Genomic DNA, 19817 nt, shown 5'->3' with positions numbered 1-19817 from the left:
CAAATATTATGACTAATGATAATTTAGCCATTTAAAACTAAATAATTTAACAAAAAATTTTACTATTTAAGTTATACTAACTATATACCAAACGAGGCCTTATTGGGGACAAGGTAGTATACGTTCCAAAACAAATGATTTAAAAGTTGAGTTGGTCGAATAATCATATAGTAGTAGTACTTTGTTTTAAATTTGTGTGTTCAAAATTTTGCATATGGAATGCACTTGAGATGGAAATAAATAAAGTACTATAATGTAGAGATGACATTGGTTGTTGCAGAGTGTGTTCAGAATCTTCAGATTTCATGCTCTGCATCCATAAACAGAGCTTTTGCTTAAATATATTATCTCTAGCTCGATTGAAATTTAAATGAAATGAAGTATACTCCCTCTCCCTCTGTTCCATATATATGTATGCTTAAATTGAAAATATCTTGATGCGTGTAAACTTAATAATTCATCACTAATAGTAAGATTTGTTTTCAGTTTTCACCAGCAGTGTCTAATTTTGATATACATACAACATCTTTACTCACTTTAATCAACAAGGATATAGTAAATTGTCCTTAAAAAGGATTTAGTAATTAGTAATATTATTCCTTTTAATAAAAAATAAGAATACTCTGCATCTGAAACTAGTATAATAAAATTAGTACAGTAATAGACTGTATCTTTGGTCAATTTTGTACCACTCTCGGTGCTAAACTAATCATTACGTATAATATTTTTTTATTAGCATAATCAAATTATGTATACATTATTATCCCAAGGTTCACACATATCATGATGGTTAACATTCAAAGGAAAGTTAGTTAATGTATATTATACGGTATTGAGGCCAAATAAAGACTGAAATTGCCTTTACTCTCTTGTAAGTTGGCAAAAAGTAATATAGCAAAATGTTATATGCGTTGGTATCTACCCCTTTTTCTATCTTTTTCATTATTATAACCACAAAGAAAAAACTTCCATCTTTTCATCAACCACAAAAAGTAGGTTATGTGTCAACTTTTAGCCATAATAATATAAGTGACGAATCGCTACAAATACATGATGATTGGCATTTCACTCCTGCATTCTTGCTGTCTTCACTGCTTAATTTCATTGCAAAAATGGGTTCTTCTTCTCCCCCACAACCTAAAGTAATTCTTTTTCAATGATGTTTCTCTGTTTTATTTGTCTGAGAAAATTATCAATGGCTAATTAGTTTGATTTTTTACTTTACAGGAAATTCCAATAGATGATAAATGGGCAGAGGAGGGCACCCGCCGTAAGGCAAAATGGTGGTACTCCACTTTCCACACCGTCACGGCCATGGTCGGTGCCGGCGTTCTCAGCCTTCCCTACGCCATGGCCTACTTAGGATGGTACACTACACTTTATTTAATTCTCACAATAACTTGACATAGTTGTAATTATTGTTTTCTGTTCCGTTGGCTTCTTTGATTCTGTCGATGCACATCTTAACTCCATATTAGTACTGATATTGTCCGTTTTTAGACAAAATCCTTAAGATTTTGTTTTCGGGACAATCCCTAAAATGTCTCAGATTAATGGAGTTGGGGTAGCCCTTATATATATTTTGCTTGCAACAGGGGACCAGGAACCTTTGTGATGGCACTATCGTGGTGCGTGACACTGCACACCATGTGGTAGATGACGCATCTCCACCAGTGCGTCCCTGGGGTGCGATTCGACCGGTACTATGACCTGGGGAGGCACGCGTTTGGGCCGAGGCTGGGGCCGTGGATAGTGCTTCCCCAGCAGCTGATCGTCCAGGTTGGGTGCGACATTGTGTACATGGTCACCGGTGGCAAATGCCTCAAGAATTTCGTGAAAATTGTCTGCACCAACTGCACCCCAATTAGACAATCTTACTGGATTTGCATATTTCCTCACCTTACCAAAGAGCCTATATTATAACTTAAAATAAAGACCTTTCAGATTTTTTAATTTAATCACATAAAGTAGATGAGGGATTAAACTTCGAGCAAGCCTATGGTAAACTTTGCATGTTGCATGGTCTGAGAGCATACACTTTTTCCAATATACACTTTGTGAGTGAGTGATAAACACACTTCTAAACACTTGTCAGTGCATGTACTTCAAGGTGATCAACGAGCTAGTAATGAAAATGCACTAATAAGCTTTGCTTGATTTGATTTGTATTCTTGTCAAACTCTTTATTTCTTGTTACAATTTTTGAGGCAACTATGAAGTTTAGTTCTTAACATCCGTGTTTCTTAATTTGTTTTTCTCTTGTTTTGTTTGAGGACAAACAAATAATTAAGTTTTGGGGAGTTGACAAACACGGATTTTGTATGTTTTTAAGGACTAGATTTGACTTGTTTTAAATGTCAATCATGCAAATCATGTTCTTAAATTGCATATTTTATACAATTGGTATTTTTGACGTACTGATCCATACTAGGTAGATTCATAGCAACAAGCTGAGATCCTTTCCAATAAGAAGAATCAGAATTATCTTCAACGCAATTAACAGACTTATACTTGTATGAGCTGGACTGAGCAAATCTAGTAGATTTAGGCTTATCTCGGCCATATCCTGGGGGAAAGCTGTAGAAAAAAACATTTATCCACATTGTGGTTAGTTTTACCATAATGACTGCATAGAAACTTGTTGAAGCCTCTTCCAAAGTTTGAAGCAGCATTAGCAAAAGGTTGTTCGCTTGTAACCGGAGTTGGAGGATAGGTTGAGGACATCAGATTTCCATCAATGCGCCGCTGCCTTTCTTCCTGATCAACTGAGGAAAACACCTTAGAGAGTGAAGGCAAAGTAGTAATAACAAGAATACTGGATCTGATCTGTGAAAACGAAGAGTTTAAACCGATCAAAATTGAATTGTACAATCATCCTCTTGACGCTGATGCCATCGAGCTACGCTATTGCAGGTGCACCAAGAGAGAGGCTGAGAATTTTTGAACTCATCCCAAACCGTTCTCAAACTAGTGAAATAGCTACTAACATCGGAGTTTCCTTGATTGAGAGTCATCAATTGTTGCCTCAATTGATACAAACGAGCAGAATCACCAAGTGAGAATCAATCCTTTAGATCTGACCAGATCTCATACGCATCATCCAAAAACATAATGCTCAAACAAATCTGAGAAGAAACTGAGTTGCGCAACCAGGCAACAACCATACTATTACACCTGATCCATGCTTGATAGAGAAGATCATCGCGATTTGGGCGAAGAATAGATCCATCGACAAAAACCAACTTGTTCTTAGCAAGTAGAACTGTGATGAAGGAACGACTTCATGTTAAGTAATTGGAACCAATCAACCGCTGTGGAACGAGAATTACCCCAGGATTATCACTAGGATGAAGAAAATAAGGACTAGAAGTGTCCTCGGCATGAGGAATCAAAGCGCAATTTCGTCCATTCGTGATGAACGGATTGGCAAAGAGGAGAAATCAGAGAGAATAGCGGAAGATCGTTTTATTCACTGATAACATAACAAGTTTGTAATCTTAGCATAATCATGCTAAACGAAGAGAGAACTTGATTTATTTATTGATTCAATTGAATTACAAATACATGTGTGCAAATCACCTTATATACTAGGTGAAAGCTAGAAGATCAAACTCTAATAAAAAACTAACTAATGCCAGCTAGGATGACAGCTCAGTGACAGCTGTATGAGCTAAGCTCAAGTCTTCACTTCAATCATCATCTCGAAGCTTCCATAGATGATCAGCTTCTCGGAGTTGAACTTGATCTTGATCACTTCTTGATCACATATCTAAGAGTAGTTTCTAAACAAATTAAACATTTTACTAAATCATTATCAAATGAATCGGTGTTTATTTAAGTTGGAACTGTGATTTCTTTTATATTTTCGATAATTAAAATGCTACAATTGATATGGATTAAAGATGATACTTATTGATCTACTAAAAAAATGAGTGAACTACAAAAATGGTCCATGTACTATAGGTTTATCTCGTCCATAGTCCTTGGACTTTAAAAATATCGCCAGTAGTCCCTAGACTAAGGGTTTATTTCAAAAATTGGTCTTTCTGGCTATTTTTAATCCGAAAATGCTCCTTTGAGCATTTGGGCAATTTCGTTTTTTCACATTCTAACTGTTTCAATATGATATTATTTCAGTGATGTACTAAATCTGATATTATTTCAAAATTATCTTCTTCTTCCCTTTGCCATCCTTCACTTTAATTTTTTATTTCAATATTAGATTTAATTTTATAAAATTAAATTTAAAATTTAGATTTTTAAATATCAATAAATTATTAATTTATGCATTTATTATAAAAGAGTTTTGTGTGAGTTGGCTGCATAGTTTTATTTCTATATATATAGCTATGAGACGAGAAAGAATACATAAATTAATAATTTTAATTAAAATAATTTATTGATATTTAAAAATCTAAATTTTAAATTTAATTTTATAAAATTAAATCTAATATTGAAATAAAAAAATAAAGTGAAGGATGACAAAGGGAAGATAAGATAATTTTGAAATAATATCAGATTTAGTACATCATGGAAATAATATCATATTGAAACACTTAAAATGCGAAAAGACGAAATTGCTCAAAAGGGCATTTTCGGATAAAAAATATCCAAAAGGACCAATTTCGAAATAAACCCTTAGTCTAGAGACTACTGGCGATATTTTTAAAGTTCAGGAACTATTAGCGAGATAAACCCATAGTCCATGGCCATTTTTGTAATTCACTAAAAAATGATAGTAGTATTATTCTTGATGACTTAGATATAGCAACTCCCAGAGAGAGACACTTGGATTGTAACTATGCAAGTTTCTTGTCATTTAGATCAGAGAGATGACGTCTCAATGATCTTTTTTTTTTATTATTGTAGTGGGACTATGTTACTGTCACATAGCATAAGAGTTGTATTCCGAGTTCATACATATTTCTATGCAAATTTAATTTGATGGGATGAGACCAACCATGTCTTGTACCCCGAAGAATTAATTTTCTTGAAAACTATATTTAATTAATTCATCATAGAGCAAGTCATGAGGGAAGACCAACCACAAAATCGAGGGTCTCAGCCTTATTGCAGGCCGTATTTTGAAGCCGCATCAATGATGAAGATGTTAGAGCCCACAATGAAAGTGTGGAAAAAGGCCGAAGATGAGATAATGCGAATTCAAGATTTGGTGACTAGAATTTGACTTTGTATTACTAATTCTCTTCTATTTGAGATATATTGAAATGCAAATAAAATGCAATCAATCTATTGAAATCCTGATCTGTTCCTTTCTTAATTAGACTCTAATTGTGGAGGAGATGTGACCAAATCTGCTCTTAATTCTTTCATTTTCATTCCAATAGTTGTAACCTTACTCTTCAATTTTTTACTTTAAATCCGGCATTTTTGCCTCGCTCCTTTTGACTGTTTAACCTTCATTTGTTCTTTTGTTGTTTTACAAAAGGAAACAAATAAAGCTAGGAAAAAAGTAGGAGTAAAACGTACTCCAAAAAGAAAGCAATGGAAGAAGAGAGAAAATACATGGATAAAAGATAAAAGTGGAATTACGAAAAACAGATACTCCATTTGGTAAACAAAAGTAACATGAAATTTATCATACTCCATTCAAAGCCATTCAAAAAGTCCTATCATTGACATAACATTCATTCCCTAAATAGAACACGTTATAGCAACACTAGACAGGTTTAAAGAGAGTGGAACTGTGACTGACTTGCACTAAAGCACAACTAACATGCATGCCATGCTCCCTCAAACCCACAAAAGTACTTCCTTTTCTCAGACACAAAACACTCATTCTCTTACCAAACTCTCCAATAACTCAATATCCATTATTAGTCGAAACTGGTAATGATGGTTATCCGAAATTAAGAGCTATGCAATACACACACACATACTGACGCACAAACTCTTTGGCGGAGAAAAAAAATAAAACTTCAAAAACTTATCAAACATTATAAGAGACAATAATGAGCTTAAAGAAAGTAAGAAACCAAATAAAATATCCCAACTCAGAAAAGTCATGAAATTGACACATCTGATAAGCTCCTTTTCTCAAACTTCTATGAAAATGATACACTGCAGCGAACTAAATCAAATGTTTATCGGGTCATAATACTAATGCAGATCCTGGTGTCACTGAAAGATAATCGGCAAATTCATAAAATGGAGAAAAATAGAACAATCTCCAACTTTTGAATGATTTCCAACTTCTCTTCTGATCAGTTAGATCTTAGAATAATTTGGTAGCACTGCTATAAAGACTAGCATTTCATCTCCTAAACTGTTGAACAATTACTCCACCTATATAATGCCTAAATGTGTCTTTAGCCAGAATGAATTACCTTCATCTTCTGCATAGGAACGACAGTAGCAACAATATTTTAGCACAACGTACGATTATGTCTGCTATATGAGTAATAATTTTGAAAACTTCTAGCACTTTGGGCTTGCCTTTAGGTAATTTTGGAGCCTTTACGAATCCACCGTTGAAAGAAGAGACTGAATCCCGAAAACAATGAAAAGAGCTCCCCCAGAGAGTGTGACCTGTATCAACCGTGGGTTAGATGTTTCATTAGGAGAGGAATTATACATACAGAAACTTACTATTTTTTCAGATATTTGAGTTGCTAGACTTTTTCCTCCCAGGACTGCAGCCGTAGTACACAAAGCTTGTCCACTAATACAAGGCAAACCAGTCGAACACAAATTTATTACACGGTATTGGGGAATTCAGATATCATATTTGGTCCTGAAAGACTTACAGGATTCCACCAAGAACAACACCCAAAGGATTCTCGTCTGCAGCCAATCCTACTGTGGCGATCTGTAAAAGGTTGAGAATACTGTTTAAGGAGAATGAAGGAAACTTGAACAGGGGATAGCAATTAAGTGTTTCCAAAAGATTTACTTGACTCTTGTCACCCCATTCTCCAAAGAAAGTAATTGAAAAGGCCTGCAGGAGAAAGGGAACAATGAGTTTTTCAGAAAAATAAGTAGAGGTTCCGAAAGAATATTGATTAAGACTGTTTCTTCGAACCTTAAGCAAGATGGGTGAAAAGAATTGAGTGAGAAAGGGCCGGTATTGCTTTTTCAGGTCATCTGCATCCTAGAACACCATTCCATTGGGGGGGGGGGGGAACCATTCAAGTGGGTTATAGTCAATTGTGAAATGGCAGGCAACAATAATGTTAAAACTATCATTTGAACACAACCAATTTCGATAAATAGTAGTAATAGTAATGCCAGACAACCATAAAAAGAATATGAACCCTTAAATAACAATATTTACTTCTCTCAAACATGACTAAAGAGATGTACTCCATCATCTAAAATAATTGGTATAGCGTTTTACAATTGAACATAAACCCAAGGTAGGCTAAAAAGTATAGCAGTGAAAAATCTCACCTTGTTATTCCCTTTGGTTGCTCCACTGTTACTTTTTAAATCAGCATTCTAGAAATCATTAAAGCGAAATAAGTGAACTGAGTGAGTCACAGTAAGTCAAGTTGTAAAACATGAAAAACCAACCATCTAGAAAGTATAGCAGTGAAAAATCAACCAAACATGACTAAAGAGATGTACTCCATCATCTAAAATAATTGGTATAGCGTTTTACAATTGAACATAAACCCAAGGTAGGCTAAAAAGTATAGCAGTGAAAAATCTCACCTTGTTATTCCCTTTGGTTGCTCCACTGTTACTTTTTAAATCAGCATTCTAGAAATCATTAAAGCGAAATAAGTGAACTGAGTCACAGTAAGTCAAGTTGTAAAACATGAAAAACCAACCAATTCTTTTTCAACTTCAGCAAATTCTTCAGCTTCCCTGTATAAGAAAGGGCGATTTGAGAACCTTAATTAATAAGGAACTGAAGTGAAATATATTTCTACAAGAAACAGAGCAAGTAAAGAAGGACAGCATTTCATTACCCGTCCTTAAAGGCTTCCCACAGAGACCACAGGCCAAACCCGAGAAACAACAATGTTGTGATGTGATGAGTCCACTTACGTGAGATCTGTAAGGAATTTTGCTTAGCAACAAGTCATATTGTGTTACAAACTTTAAAAATCAATCATCGTTGCCGAATATACAGAGGAAACATTTATTTTTTTGGCACTACAGCAAGCATTATAGCAAAGTGGTATGACTTATATATATGAATATGTATAATAGAGCTGAGTGAGTACCAGAAGCTAATTTTCTGTTTTTTACATATTTCTTAACACAGTATAAACTGAACAAGGACCATTATCAGTATTTCAAAATCTGATACCAAAATTGATTGTATCTCAAATAGCAGCAGTATCCATAGTTGAAAGTTGAAACTACTTACCAGATTTGGAGTAGCCCAACCAACAACAACTGATAAAATAGTCATAACCTAAATATTAAAAAAACATTAATTTTAAAAGAACATGGTGTATGAACAAAATATAAGAGGATTAACTCAGAGAGAAATATATCTTACAATCAGTGCTCCAAGGCAGCCTGACAATACAAGTCTTCTAGGGTGACGCATTGCCAAGATCTGATGAAATGCTAACATTAGATTTCATCATTATTCCCAAGCAAAGCCAAGGATATCTTACGAAAATACTGGAACAAAATAATGTAGCAGTATAACTGATTCTACTTGTCTTTTGCTAGGTGAATAAGGTGATAGGGGAGACATAACATCTTCCATCCCAATCCTACAGTTACAATGCTATCATACTATGAAGATCCAAGAAATACAAATATTGTACATGGAAATGGAATGCAAATGCCGCCCAAAATTAAAAACTAAACTTCCAAACCAGCCAAGGAGATTTAGATAAAAGAAAGTGGTCAAGATCCACAACCGATTTTGACCTGATCTCCTCAAATTTCAGTCTTCTTGGTTATAGAAAATACCTTTTGCATGTTCTACTTGGTGTAAACAGCAAATATAGTTTTTATTACATGGTACTCAACAGGGATCGAGAACAACACTCATAGCTGTCGAGGCATTTAAAAAACAAAAAAACAATTGGCTGAAGCCTTTATATAATTCTGTTCAGTCATTACTGGAAACGATTACATGCATCGATAAAGTTCATCGTGCACAAAAATTTAACTCTTTCAGAAAAATGGTGTGGCATGAATGCACATCTTCTCCCACTCTGATATGATTTACTACAGTATCTGCCATTTGAAAAATCCAAGACACACTATCTAGAACACCCCCTCCCAAACTAAAAGTCGACACAAAGAATAATATTTGAACTTCCATAAAAAAGTAACTATTTACAAAATCAATCCAAACTATATTCAGTGATCGAGTTTATCTGGCCAAGCAAAGTAATCAAAATTTTCATAAAGAGAGAACATGAGCATACATACTTCACAAAGTACAAACAGCACACACACAGAGAGGAATGCGGCAGGAATATATAATAACTTTTCAATCAACTACCACAAAACAAACTCACTAGAAAATCAATAGGAATCTCTCAGGATCCAAAACTTTGGCAGAACAAATTTGAAAACACAAAGAAGCTCCTACATATGCGAGAACTACTTCAGTCGATAGAAAACGAGAATTTTCCTATATAACAAATTCAGAATGGCACAGATCGAAGTTGCCAATACACACGTAACACCAACCGCCACCAAAATCATCCGAAATCAAATATCATAATCACTGCAATTATCAAACAATACTCTTATTTTAGATAAAATCATATCCCTGTTTTGGTTGTTTTTTCCTTTTTTCGGGTGGTGGAGAGCGAGACTGCTAAGTCAGAAGCTCAGAGCATTTCCAACAAACTCAACTGAACAAAGATATCAAACTAACAACACAACAAACAACAGCAATCAAGCATACACAACTGATCAACAATAAGCACCGAATGAAAATTGGCGTGAACACATGAATCAATCTTACAGCAGCTGCGAAAAAGGTTTTGTCACCGATTTCTGATAGCACCGTCATCGCGAGCGACTTCGTGAACCCCTGTTTGATTAACAAAACAAGCAAATCAGCCATCAAAAAACACAAAAATCAAACAAAAAAATACACACTATATGAAATGAAAGAGCGCAGTGCTTTACTTGAAGAACAGAGAGATCCATTTCTCGCCCTATTCCTACTGAGAAGGCCGCGTCGACAAATTGAAGGAGCGGAGCCTAGATTTCCGGAGAGGTCGAGGCACTCTTTTCTGGTGAAGATGTTATTGGATTTATAGGGGGTCTAAAATGCAATTTACTCAAAATATAGGGTAAATCGAATTAAGTATTTTCATGTAATAGTAATACTAAGACCATCCACAACGCGTCTCGCGCCGGGCTCGCGTCTCGTCTCGGAGAGACGAGACCCCCGCGAGACGCATTGCAGCGGCCATCTCGTCTCCAGCTCGCGACCGGCTCGTCGCGTAGCTCGTCTCGGAGAGACACGAGACGAGCTGTCTCGCCACGCGCCCGAGACACGTGGCACGTCCCCATGCGTGCGTGACGCCCACTCGCTGGCCCGCGAGTGGGCGTCGTCACTGATGACGCAATAATTCATTTTTTTTTTTTAAAAATCGATTTTTAATAAAAAAAAATTTTTTTTTTTTTTCAAACGGTAATATTACCGTTAAATATTTATTTTCATTTTTTAAATTTTTAATTTTTTTACTCTATAAATAATTCTATTCCATACTCATTTCAAACACAAACACACATCTATTCCTCTCAAATCCTCTCTATCACTCCAATTTCCATCTTCAATCAACTCAAACAAATGGATCCTTTTGAGCAAATGCGTCAATTAATGGAACAATCACTCGAAGAAGATCGACGACGAGAGGCGGAGGAAGCCGCACCACCCCCACGACGCTCCCGGAAGTACATCAATCGGAACCGGGAGGAAGCCGCCGCACGGTTAGTACGCGACTACTTCTGCGATAACCCGATTTGGGGAGATACCTATTTCCGTCGCCGTTTCCGCATGCGGAAACCGCTATTTCTCCACATAGCGAATACTTTGGCGGCCAGGGAGGAGTTCTTCCGAGAAGGGTTCGACGCGGTCGGTCGTCCCAGCCACACGACGCTGCAGAAATGTACTGCAGCCATCCGGCAGCTTGCGACTGGACAAACGGCCGACATATTCGACGAATACCTGCACATCGGAGACAGTACTGGGCGCTTGTGCTTGCTCAACTTCTGCAGAGGCGTCCGGGCAGCCTTCAGTGACGAATTTCTCCGGAGGCCAACCACGGAGGATTGTCAGTTCCTCCTCAACCTGCACGAACAAGTGCACGGATTCCCCGGGATGCTTGGCAGTGTCGATTGCATGCACTGGCAATGGAAGAATTGCCCGGTGGCTTGGAGGGGTTCCTACACGAGCGGCCACAAAGGCACCCACCCAACCGTTGTACTCGAGGCCGTTGCCGACTACCGACTTTGGATCTGGCACGCGTACTTCGGGGTCCCTGGCTCGAACAACGACGTAAACGTGCTCCAACAGTCCGACCTCTTTACCGAAGTTTTGGATGGTAAAGCGCCGGCCATCAACTTCGTCGCCAACAACCGACGGTATAAAATGGGGTACTATCTCGCCGACGGCATCTACCCGAAGTGGCCGACCTTCGTGAAGACGTGCGGCAGGCCAGCGAACCCAAAGCAGGCTCTTTTTGCGCAGAAGCAGGAGGCTGCGCGCAAGGATGTGGAGAGGGCGTTCGGGGTTCTCCAAGCGCGCTTCAACATCATCAAAGCCCCGGCTCGTTCGTGGTTCATGGAGAGCATGGTCGACATCATGTATACGTGCATAATCTTGCACAACATGATTGTCCGAGACGAAGGACCCGATGCCGGAAATTGGTTCGACCCCGAATCCCCCGGAAGCTCAACTGCAAGTAGTCCGCCGCGAAGTGGAGCGCATCCATCTATACAAGAACGGTTGGCTATTCGGGCAAGGACACGCGACTCTAGCGCCCACACCCAACTCCAAGAGGATCTAATTGAGCACATTTGGGAAAACTTTGGCGGAGAATATTAAATTATGTCATTTTTATTTTTTTAGAATTTTAATTATGTCTTCGCTTTTTTAATGTTAAGTTGTAATATTGTTTTAATTTTAATAAAGTGTGTTTGTTTAAATTGAATTGGGTTTTAAAAAAATTATAAATTAAATTGAATGAATAGTAATTAAGAGACGGTATAGAGACGGTTAAGAGACGGAGCGTTGCAGCCTCCGTCTCTTAGTTAAGAGATGGAGGAAAAAAGGACAGTGGGGCCCTCAAATAGTGCTCAAATAGTAGTTAAGAGACGGTTTAAGAGACGGTATAGAGACAGCGTTGTGGATGGCCTTATACTCTTGATTAGAATATTGGATTAACAATTTTTTACATCAATATACTTTTCTCCCTTAGATATGCAAAATTATACAGTTTTAATGATCATGATTGTAGATTTCATGCCAAACTATCAATACGAGCGTGTGTAAACATTGTTCACTTTTATAATTTTATGTATAATACATTGTTCACTTTTATGCAATCTTTGAGAGGATGATGCATTGACAAAACTAATTCCAAGTTAATACATTGTTCACTTAATCATTTTAATATTCAAGTAAGCAATAGTATTATATTTTACCAATCTCTCTCATTATACAAAGTAAACGTCTCACCAAACAATTGTACAGTTTAATTATATTCTTATTAAAGACATGGTAAGGTTTAATATGTAACATCTTAATATGAAATGAGGCAATGAAAAAGGAGAGGTGATAATTGAGGGTAGAGGTTTTGTGTAGGGTTGGAACTTGCAAGATTTCCTTCAACAGAAAATGGCAAAATGTTAATTTTCCATCCATCAAACATGTTTGTCTATATTCATTGATTTTTCTTATATATATCCATCATCAGCCTTCGCTTAATGATTAGTCAAAAATATTTTAAAAAATACAATATGGGTGGTCAATATTATTTAAAAAATATCTTGGTTAAAGTGATTTTGATGGGTGCAAAAGAAGTGGGTGTTGGAAGAAAATCAAGACGAATTTGTAGTCGGAGGAAATAATCAAATACTACTAACATAATTATGGGTGGCATATTCATTCATTAATTATTTGGTCAAACTCAATTTTCGTGGCACATTTTTATTAATGCTTATTGTTGCTGGTATAGTCGTGCTATGTAAAGTAATAATTTAATTAATAAAAAATATAATAATGCATAAACCAAGTCAACAAAGAAAACAAATAACAATTGAGCAGCACGTCTCAGTCACATTACAAATGTATGTAAACATTGCATAGGGGCAAAATCACATCATTTTATCAAAGAGAGGTGATTAAATAGAAAAGTATTAAATCAACAAACAGATAAAAATTAATTCGTTTCGTCACTCCATGATGAAAGCAATGGTGATTAATATACTTAGCAATAGAGTATGGTAGCAATTAATATCCAAGAAAATGTTTTAAAAAGATCATTGGTTATCGTCCAAATTAAAGTTGATGACCTGTGGTTGTAAAGTTGAATGCTCCTACTTGTCTGAAAATTTATTAGAGGCTGCAACAGTGAGCTCCAATCAAATATTTGTCAATTATTTATTTTATTCATTTAATTAGTTCTATCAATGTGTAACAAACATGATTCAACAATTTAGTAGATTAAACGATTTGAATTCGATAGTTCAGTATATAGGAGTACTACTATTTTTAAGTAGCACGTAGGAGTATATTGTATTCAATACATTATGTAAATATTTTATACTAACTTTCTCAAAAGTCTAAGTTTGACATGATATAAGAGTGTCCACAATGGTGGCCTTCAAAGGCCACCAAATGTGGCCCGGCCACCATTCGTGGCTCTCTTGTGGCCTTCACAATGGTAAAAGTCAATATTAACTAACAAGGGCTACCAAATGTAAAAAATAACAAGGGCCACCAAATGTGGCCCTCTAAAAAAAATTTAATTTATTTTCTTTTTGGTTAATGCTATTTTTTAATTTAACTATATTAAATTTTTTGTAGACTAATAATTTGTGGATCAAACATGATTTAATAAAGTTACGAATTATAGATAAATTTTCGTCGTATTTTTGATAGGGGAAATGGAAGTGTACAAAGATGTGGAAAAATGGAAATGGGAGGGAGTGTATTTTTATAAAATAATTTTCGAAAATTAAAAAAAAATAAAAAATTCGGCGACCCAGCCGCGTTTCGCGGCCCGCTGCAGTGGAGGGCCGCGGCTCACACGGCTCAGCCGCGTGAAGGCCGCGGCCGCGGCTCAGCCTCGTCTCTCGCCTCAGGGCCCCGGCTCTCGGCTCTCTGCAATGGGGGCCGCGTGAAGGCCACGGGCCGCGGCTCCCCCATTGTGGACACTCTAACTTACTTATATTCATAAATTTATAGTGAAACTTAAAAAGGCCTTTAATAATCTCTTTGGTAAATTGGACTAGAGAGATGGATACCGGCCCAATAAGACACTTAACATTTTAAGTTGTAACTGAAACGCACATGGACTTATGAGCAAATTGTATGTGATTATATAAATAAATAATTTTCAATTCTTTTTACCAACTAACTTTGACTTTTTTTTGCTAGAGTTAGTTTGAATGGTTCAGTAAATCTCAGTAAATATACGTAAGTCGTTTACTCAAAAGTTAATGTTTGAAGGGATTTGTTATAGTTGGTTATCTAAGTTGACAGTTCAATAATTTTCACTGCATCTGGATTTTATAAGACTAAGAGTATCCACGATAGAAAGAGAGAAGCACTATGCTTAACCACTACACTGTCACATCACTAAGACATCCAACTGCACAATAGTAGACAAGTACTAGGACATCCCAACAAACAAAATAAAAAAATCACAAATACGGAATTAAAATTTCGACACGAATACGGGGAAAATGCAATCATTTTATATAAATTAAAAAATACATAATTAAAAAAATACATAGTTCACGAAAAAAAATGAAGTGCAACGAGCCGTATATCTAGAATTTTGAAAAAAGAAAAACAAAATCGACAAAACTGCTAGTCCGTCCACTCGTCCGTCGGGAGCCCACAATAGCGGACTAGCGGACGGACTAGCACGTTATCCGACGGACAAGAGGTTGTCCGTCGGGCTCGTCCGTCACCCGCTAGCCGGTCGCAGTAGTGGACTAGCGGTCAGTCCACAATTGTGGATGCTCAGCTTGAGTTTGAATTTGATAATACTAAGCTTGACTCGATCGTCTTGGCTCAGTCGCAACCCTCATATATCCATTGTTAGAGTAAATAATTTTTCTGTACTCCATTTCATACTACTATCATGCGATAATTCTTTTTTGCACTTTTCTTTTTCATGGACTTGCAATCTCTTTACTTTTTTATACCCAGAACAGAAACCTCAACTACTACTTGAAGGTTTACATTGATTTTTTTCTTTTTTTTGTTATTAGACTAAGACTAAGACTAAGGCTGCTCAATTCCTAAATAGCGGGGTCGATCCCCTATCATTTGGTTAAGGATGGACGAGTCTTATCACACTCCTCCATATATACCTCTTCAGTTTGAAGGTTATATCTACAAATACTTTGTAATATAACATACACAATACGCTCAACTCATAACATCTTAGCAGAATTAGAATTTGATACTCCCTCCGACCCTCTGTAGTAGAGACGTTTCATTTTGAGCACTCTTTTTAAAAAAATGATAATAAATAGTTAAAATGGAAAGAGAGTAAAGTAAAATAGAGAATAATATAGATAAGAGTTTTATCTACATTAGTCTCTCTCTTACTTTACTTTCTCTATTTTAATTGTTTATTACTACATCCGTCCCCCAAAATTCGTCCCGGTTTGACCGGGCACGGGTTTTAAGGAATGTAATGGAAAGTGGATTGAAAAAGTTAGTGGAATGTGGGCTTGACTTTTATATATTAGTTTTATAATAAAATGTGAGTAGGAATGAGTTAGTGGAATGTGGGGTCCACTACCAAAAATGGTAAAAGTGAAATGGGACAAATTTTGGGGGACGGACGAAAAAGGAAAGTTGGGACAAATTTTCAGGGACGGAGGGAGTATCATTTTTTAATACGGGTGTTGAAAATGAAACGTATCTACTGCACAGGGAGAGGGATTACTTAATTTGCAATCCCAATGTATTTCATCTCTATGACCCTATGTAACCCAAGATTAGGCCAATCCACAAAGACAGAGTTTTTGTTGAAGATATATGCTAAATTATTGATTAACTTTTATGTATGAAGTCCCACAAGTAATTATGTGAATATGAAAATAGTTACATGTGTACAAAATTTAGTGTCCCACTCTATTTTGAAATTTGGATCCAGCATCCAATTGCAATGGCATGGACCATCCCAATAGAAAGATTGCACTATTAATTCAGATAGAGAGATGTACGTATGCCATTTTCACGTTATTTCGCTTTCCCATTTTCTTCCACAAATAGTTTTTTGACAACTCAGTATTCACCATTTCCCATTCTTACAATGAAATCGACACTTCACATAATGTCATCATTTTGTTTTCTGCATTTAAACAAAGATGAAAAATTAGTTTCATTTTTGTGGTTCTATTCGCTAAAACTAATCGTGAAAAAGCTCTTTCAGTTCTTCGTTAATTTATGCTTAGTTTTACCGTATTTTTCTTTAATGTGAACTTCAAATTTAATTCATCTGAAAAAATATCATCACAATCTACAAATCTCTGAAAAATCATTAATTACTATATTTTAGGTCGTTCTCAACTTTTTCTCTCATTATGTCGTTAATCACTTAAGACATAATTAACTTAAAGTCATTAGTATTTTTTAATCCAATAACATACTATTTGAAGTTTACACGTACAGTACTATTTATTAAAAAAATGTTGCTCGCATATATTTATATATTTTAAATATATATTTATTACATTTAATAATAATAATGGTAATAATTACTGTAATTTTTACAATTATATAAAAAATCATGTACAGTATTATCTTAAAAAATATGCGTAGTGATAATTTTTAAAGTGCAAGGTGTATTTAGCTTATTATCTGTATATATTATATTTTTGTATAAATTAATTTTTTTAATGAATAGTACATGTAAACTTTAAATGTCAAATGAGATTTCAAAAAATATTAATGAAAGCCAATTATGCCTTCAAAGAGTTCAGGGCCAAAATTGGTAAGTAAAAGTTGAAAATGATAATTAATAAATTTCCAGGAACACGTAGTGATATTATTTCTAGTTCAGTGACTTAAGATGTGCAAATCCCATTTTCAAAGACTTAATTTGAAATTCACTCCTTTCTTTAAAGTTTCATGTAATGAAGAACAAAATATGATTGTATGTTTTTATGCTCTTTAAATTCTTCGTTTCATTGTACTCAAAATGACATATTTTTGGAAAATATTCAGAAAAATCATGAAGTTTAATTTAGTTAAATTCTGATTAATCTTACGACTTTAAAAAGTAGTCAATTATATTGTAACTTTGACATTTTCTCAATTATCCCATTGCATTTAAACTTGAGGGAATTATATATGAGTTGGAAGTCAAAATACTCTAGTCTCTAGATTCCTAATCTTATACATTCTATATTTTTCATATTAAAGTTAATGGCTTTTGTTAGTGATATATAGTAGTATTAAAGTTGTGGATATGACCAAACTTCGCAGTAATTTTTTTTGGCAAGTTACCCTTTTTTTTTCAGGATTCTCCATTCAAAATCACACATTTCCAATAATGGAAGCACATCATTATTACTTTTTTTTCTCATATATTCTATAGGATGTTCCATTCAAAGTCAAACATTTATGAGTATATGGAAAGTGGAATACTTTTTTATCTCTCATACTTTACTCTTTTTGCATAAAATCTTATAACGAAAAAATTGTTTCCCTGTAGATGAGAGAAGTAACAAATTTATTTTCTTGTTTAATCCTAAATCTTCGAATTATCGAACTGATCCACATTTTTAATCTATATTTTGAATGGTCCCCCGTTTGTATGGCAATAAAATTTCAATTTTTTATATTTCTAAAATATGGTGGCTTCCGAGATCTTGGAATTACCTTTAATGCTTATATGTGAGTTCCAGAATTTAATTATACCGAATGTTACGAGTTTGAGTCCATTAGCTTTTAAATTTAAGTGTATTTATCAAAAAAGAAAAAGTTAACTATGCAGCTTCGGTTCCTTTTTTTTATCTTTAAGCTAATTTACTTGATCTGAATTTCATGTAATGAAGAACAAAATATGATTGTATGTTTTTACAAAAATGCAAATAAACATTGCTTTGAATACACACGATCGTCGATCAATACATGCATATAAGTTATAACCTCGCAATGATAACAATATTCTTTCATTTGTTAAGGACCAAAATATAAAGGCCACCATTGTCCTTTCCAACCTTTTTCTTGAAACCAGTGAGAATCTAAAATCAGTGTACATAAATACTAATGATAGTATTAAGTTACGTAATTGAGAATATAATATATTCTAGTTATACATACTTATGTACATAGGAAATTAGTTAATTAACATGATGAAGGTCCGAGGTCGAGGTTGTACAACTACTCAAAATCCTCGTTCCCTCTTCATGTTAGCTGCCCAACTTATCTTGCTCAAATGAGTGTTCCACCAACTTCTGTTACATACATCTCTACAAAAAAAAAACATTTTGATTAGACTTATCAGTGCAAAAATATATATACTTCATTCTTTCAAAATAGAAAAGTTTATATTATATGTACCTCAGTATACACTCGTTTCTTCTTCTTCTTCTTTGTTAAGCAATGCTGCAGCTTGCATTGAGGGTTTTTCTCTTTCATAGTTTCAAAAGTGTGTGCGTGTGTGTGTGAGAGAGAGAGAGAGAGAAAAGGGAGGAATTAGGGTTGAGTTTGTTAAGATAGTGAAGACAAAGGAATGGTATTATATTTATAGCAGAATGTATTGGTGTATTTAATTTGGTTGTTGGAATCACACGATTTCGGCACCAGCCACCTTTCTTCTATTTACCAACACACTCTCAACTCCCAACTTGACCACTCATAGACCTAAATCTTTGCCTCTCTTAAAAAGAAAAATTCTATATTAATATACTCGTTTAGTGTCCATTTTTTCACTCTTATAAATGTGTAATTAAGTGGGAAATTGAGGTATTCTACTATATATATGTGATCAAACAACGATAATTAATCAATGATTACTACAGAATATGTAATCATAAATGACATCATTTCTCCATGTTATTAAAATTATATGGATTAGAATAACATCCAATACATGGGGTTTAATATTAGTTGATTTCACACTGTTACTAAGTCGATTTATTATGCTAACAAGTGTACCTTTCTTTATTTTAATGTATTTACGAAAACTTTATCATAAATAGAATTAATATCTGTATCCTGAGGTTTAGGAAGATTGGTTGGTTCTGGTTCATATATAGTAGTAGTACTTTAGTTAACTGTCCAAGTTTGAATATAACGAATAAGAAAAGGGCCAATCGAGTGGCATCTTCTGATTGATATAAAATTGATTGGACTCATTAAACTATAAACTAAAAAACTAAAAGAAAAACTTAAGTTGTCATTAAATGATTATTGTGTGGTGTTTATTGATTATGGGGTATATGATTTGTGTGTTTAATTTTATGTTCTAACGTTATTTATTTTAAGGATATTTACGTCTAATATCCAAAACCTTTTTTTATAAATAATTCCACGAACTTTGAACTTGGCATATAATATTACGAACTTAAATAGTACTAGTTGTTTAATTTTTTCACAAAATCCAACTACATTAAAATGAGATGGGTAACCATATCTGTCTTTTAGAGATTTTGTAATCACATCA

General features: G+C 34.9%; 2 protein-coding genes and 1 long non-coding RNA gene across 4 annotated transcripts; 1 reads left to right on the top strand and 2 right to left on the bottom strand.

Annotated features, from left to right (window-relative positions):
- The first annotated feature begins 845 nt into the window (after positions 1-845).
- LOC121767957 (lysine histidine transporter-like 6) lies at positions 846-2294 on the top strand. Its single transcript, XM_042164297.1, has 3 exons — positions 846-1142; positions 1228-1367; positions 1596-2294. Exons 1-3 carry the CDS (start codon positions 900-902, stop codon positions 1654-1656), a joined length of 444 nt encoding a protein of 147 aa, XP_042020231.1. The 5' UTR covers positions 846-899; the 3' UTR covers positions 1657-2294.
- Positions 2295-5978: 3684 nt separating this feature from the next.
- Positions 5979-10210, bottom strand: LOC121766361 (GDT1-like protein 5). 2 transcript variants are annotated; one of them, XM_042162634.1, is made up of 14 exons: positions 10078-10210; positions 9911-9979; positions 8474-8533; positions 8339-8386; positions 7935-8020; positions 7794-7830; positions 7675-7722; positions 7411-7458; positions 7043-7111; positions 6914-6958; positions 6768-6829; positions 6610-6682; positions 6457-6549; positions 5979-6356 (listed from the first exon to the last, which is right to left on the bottom strand). In XM_042162634.1, exons 1-13 carry the CDS (start codon positions 10096-10098, stop codon positions 6478-6480), a joined length of 738 nt encoding a protein of 245 aa, XP_042018568.1. In that variant the 5' UTR covers positions 10099-10210; the 3' UTR covers positions 5979-6356; positions 6457-6477. The 2 variants fall into 2 exon arrangements, with proteins under 2 accessions (XP_042018568.1, XP_042018570.1); XM_042162636.1 differs by lacking the exon at positions 7411-7458.
- A 7989-nt stretch (positions 10211-18199) lies between these two features.
- On the bottom strand, positions 18200-18858 carry LOC121768039. Its single transcript, XR_006043267.1, has 2 exons — positions 18713-18858; positions 18200-18621 (listed from the first exon to the last, which is right to left on the bottom strand). It is a non-coding gene; the product is annotated as an uncharacterized LOC121768039 (long non-coding RNA).
- Positions 18859-19817: the final 959 nt, after the last annotated feature.

The sequence above is a fragment of the Salvia splendens genome, chromosome 15 (assembly GCF_004379255.2).
Source record: "Salvia splendens isolate huo1 chromosome 15, SspV2, whole genome shotgun sequence".
Classification (NCBI taxonomy): domain Eukaryota; kingdom Viridiplantae; phylum Streptophyta; class Magnoliopsida; order Lamiales; family Lamiaceae; genus Salvia; species Salvia splendens.
This window is presented reverse-complemented; position numbering and strand designations above follow the sequence as displayed.

Excerpts from the sequence above, each read along its gene's own strand:
- LOC121767957 (XM_042164297.1), top strand. The coding sequence starts at position 900 with ATGTTATATGCGTTGGTATCTACCCCTTTTTCTATCTTTTTCATTATT. Across the intron at positions 1,143-1,227 it reads CTTCTCCCCCACAACCTAAA|GAAATTCCAATAGATGATAA; the intron begins GTAATTCTTTTT and ends TTTACTTTACAG. Across the intron at positions 1,368-1,595 it reads GCCATGGCCTACTTAGGATG|GGGACCAGGAACCTTTGTGA; the intron begins GTACACTACACT and ends TGCTTGCAACAG.
- LOC121766361 (XM_042162634.1), bottom strand. The coding sequence starts at position 10,098 with ATGGATCTCTCTGTTCTTCAA. Across the intron at positions 7,831-7,934 it reads TGGGAAGCCTTTAAGGACGG|GGAAGCTGAAGAATTTGCTG; the intron begins GTAATGAAATGC and ends TTTCTTATACAG. Across the intron at positions 7,459-7,674 it reads CAACCAAAGGGAATAACAAG|AATGCTGATTTAAAAAGTAA; the intron begins GTGAGATTTTTC and ends AATGATTTCTAG.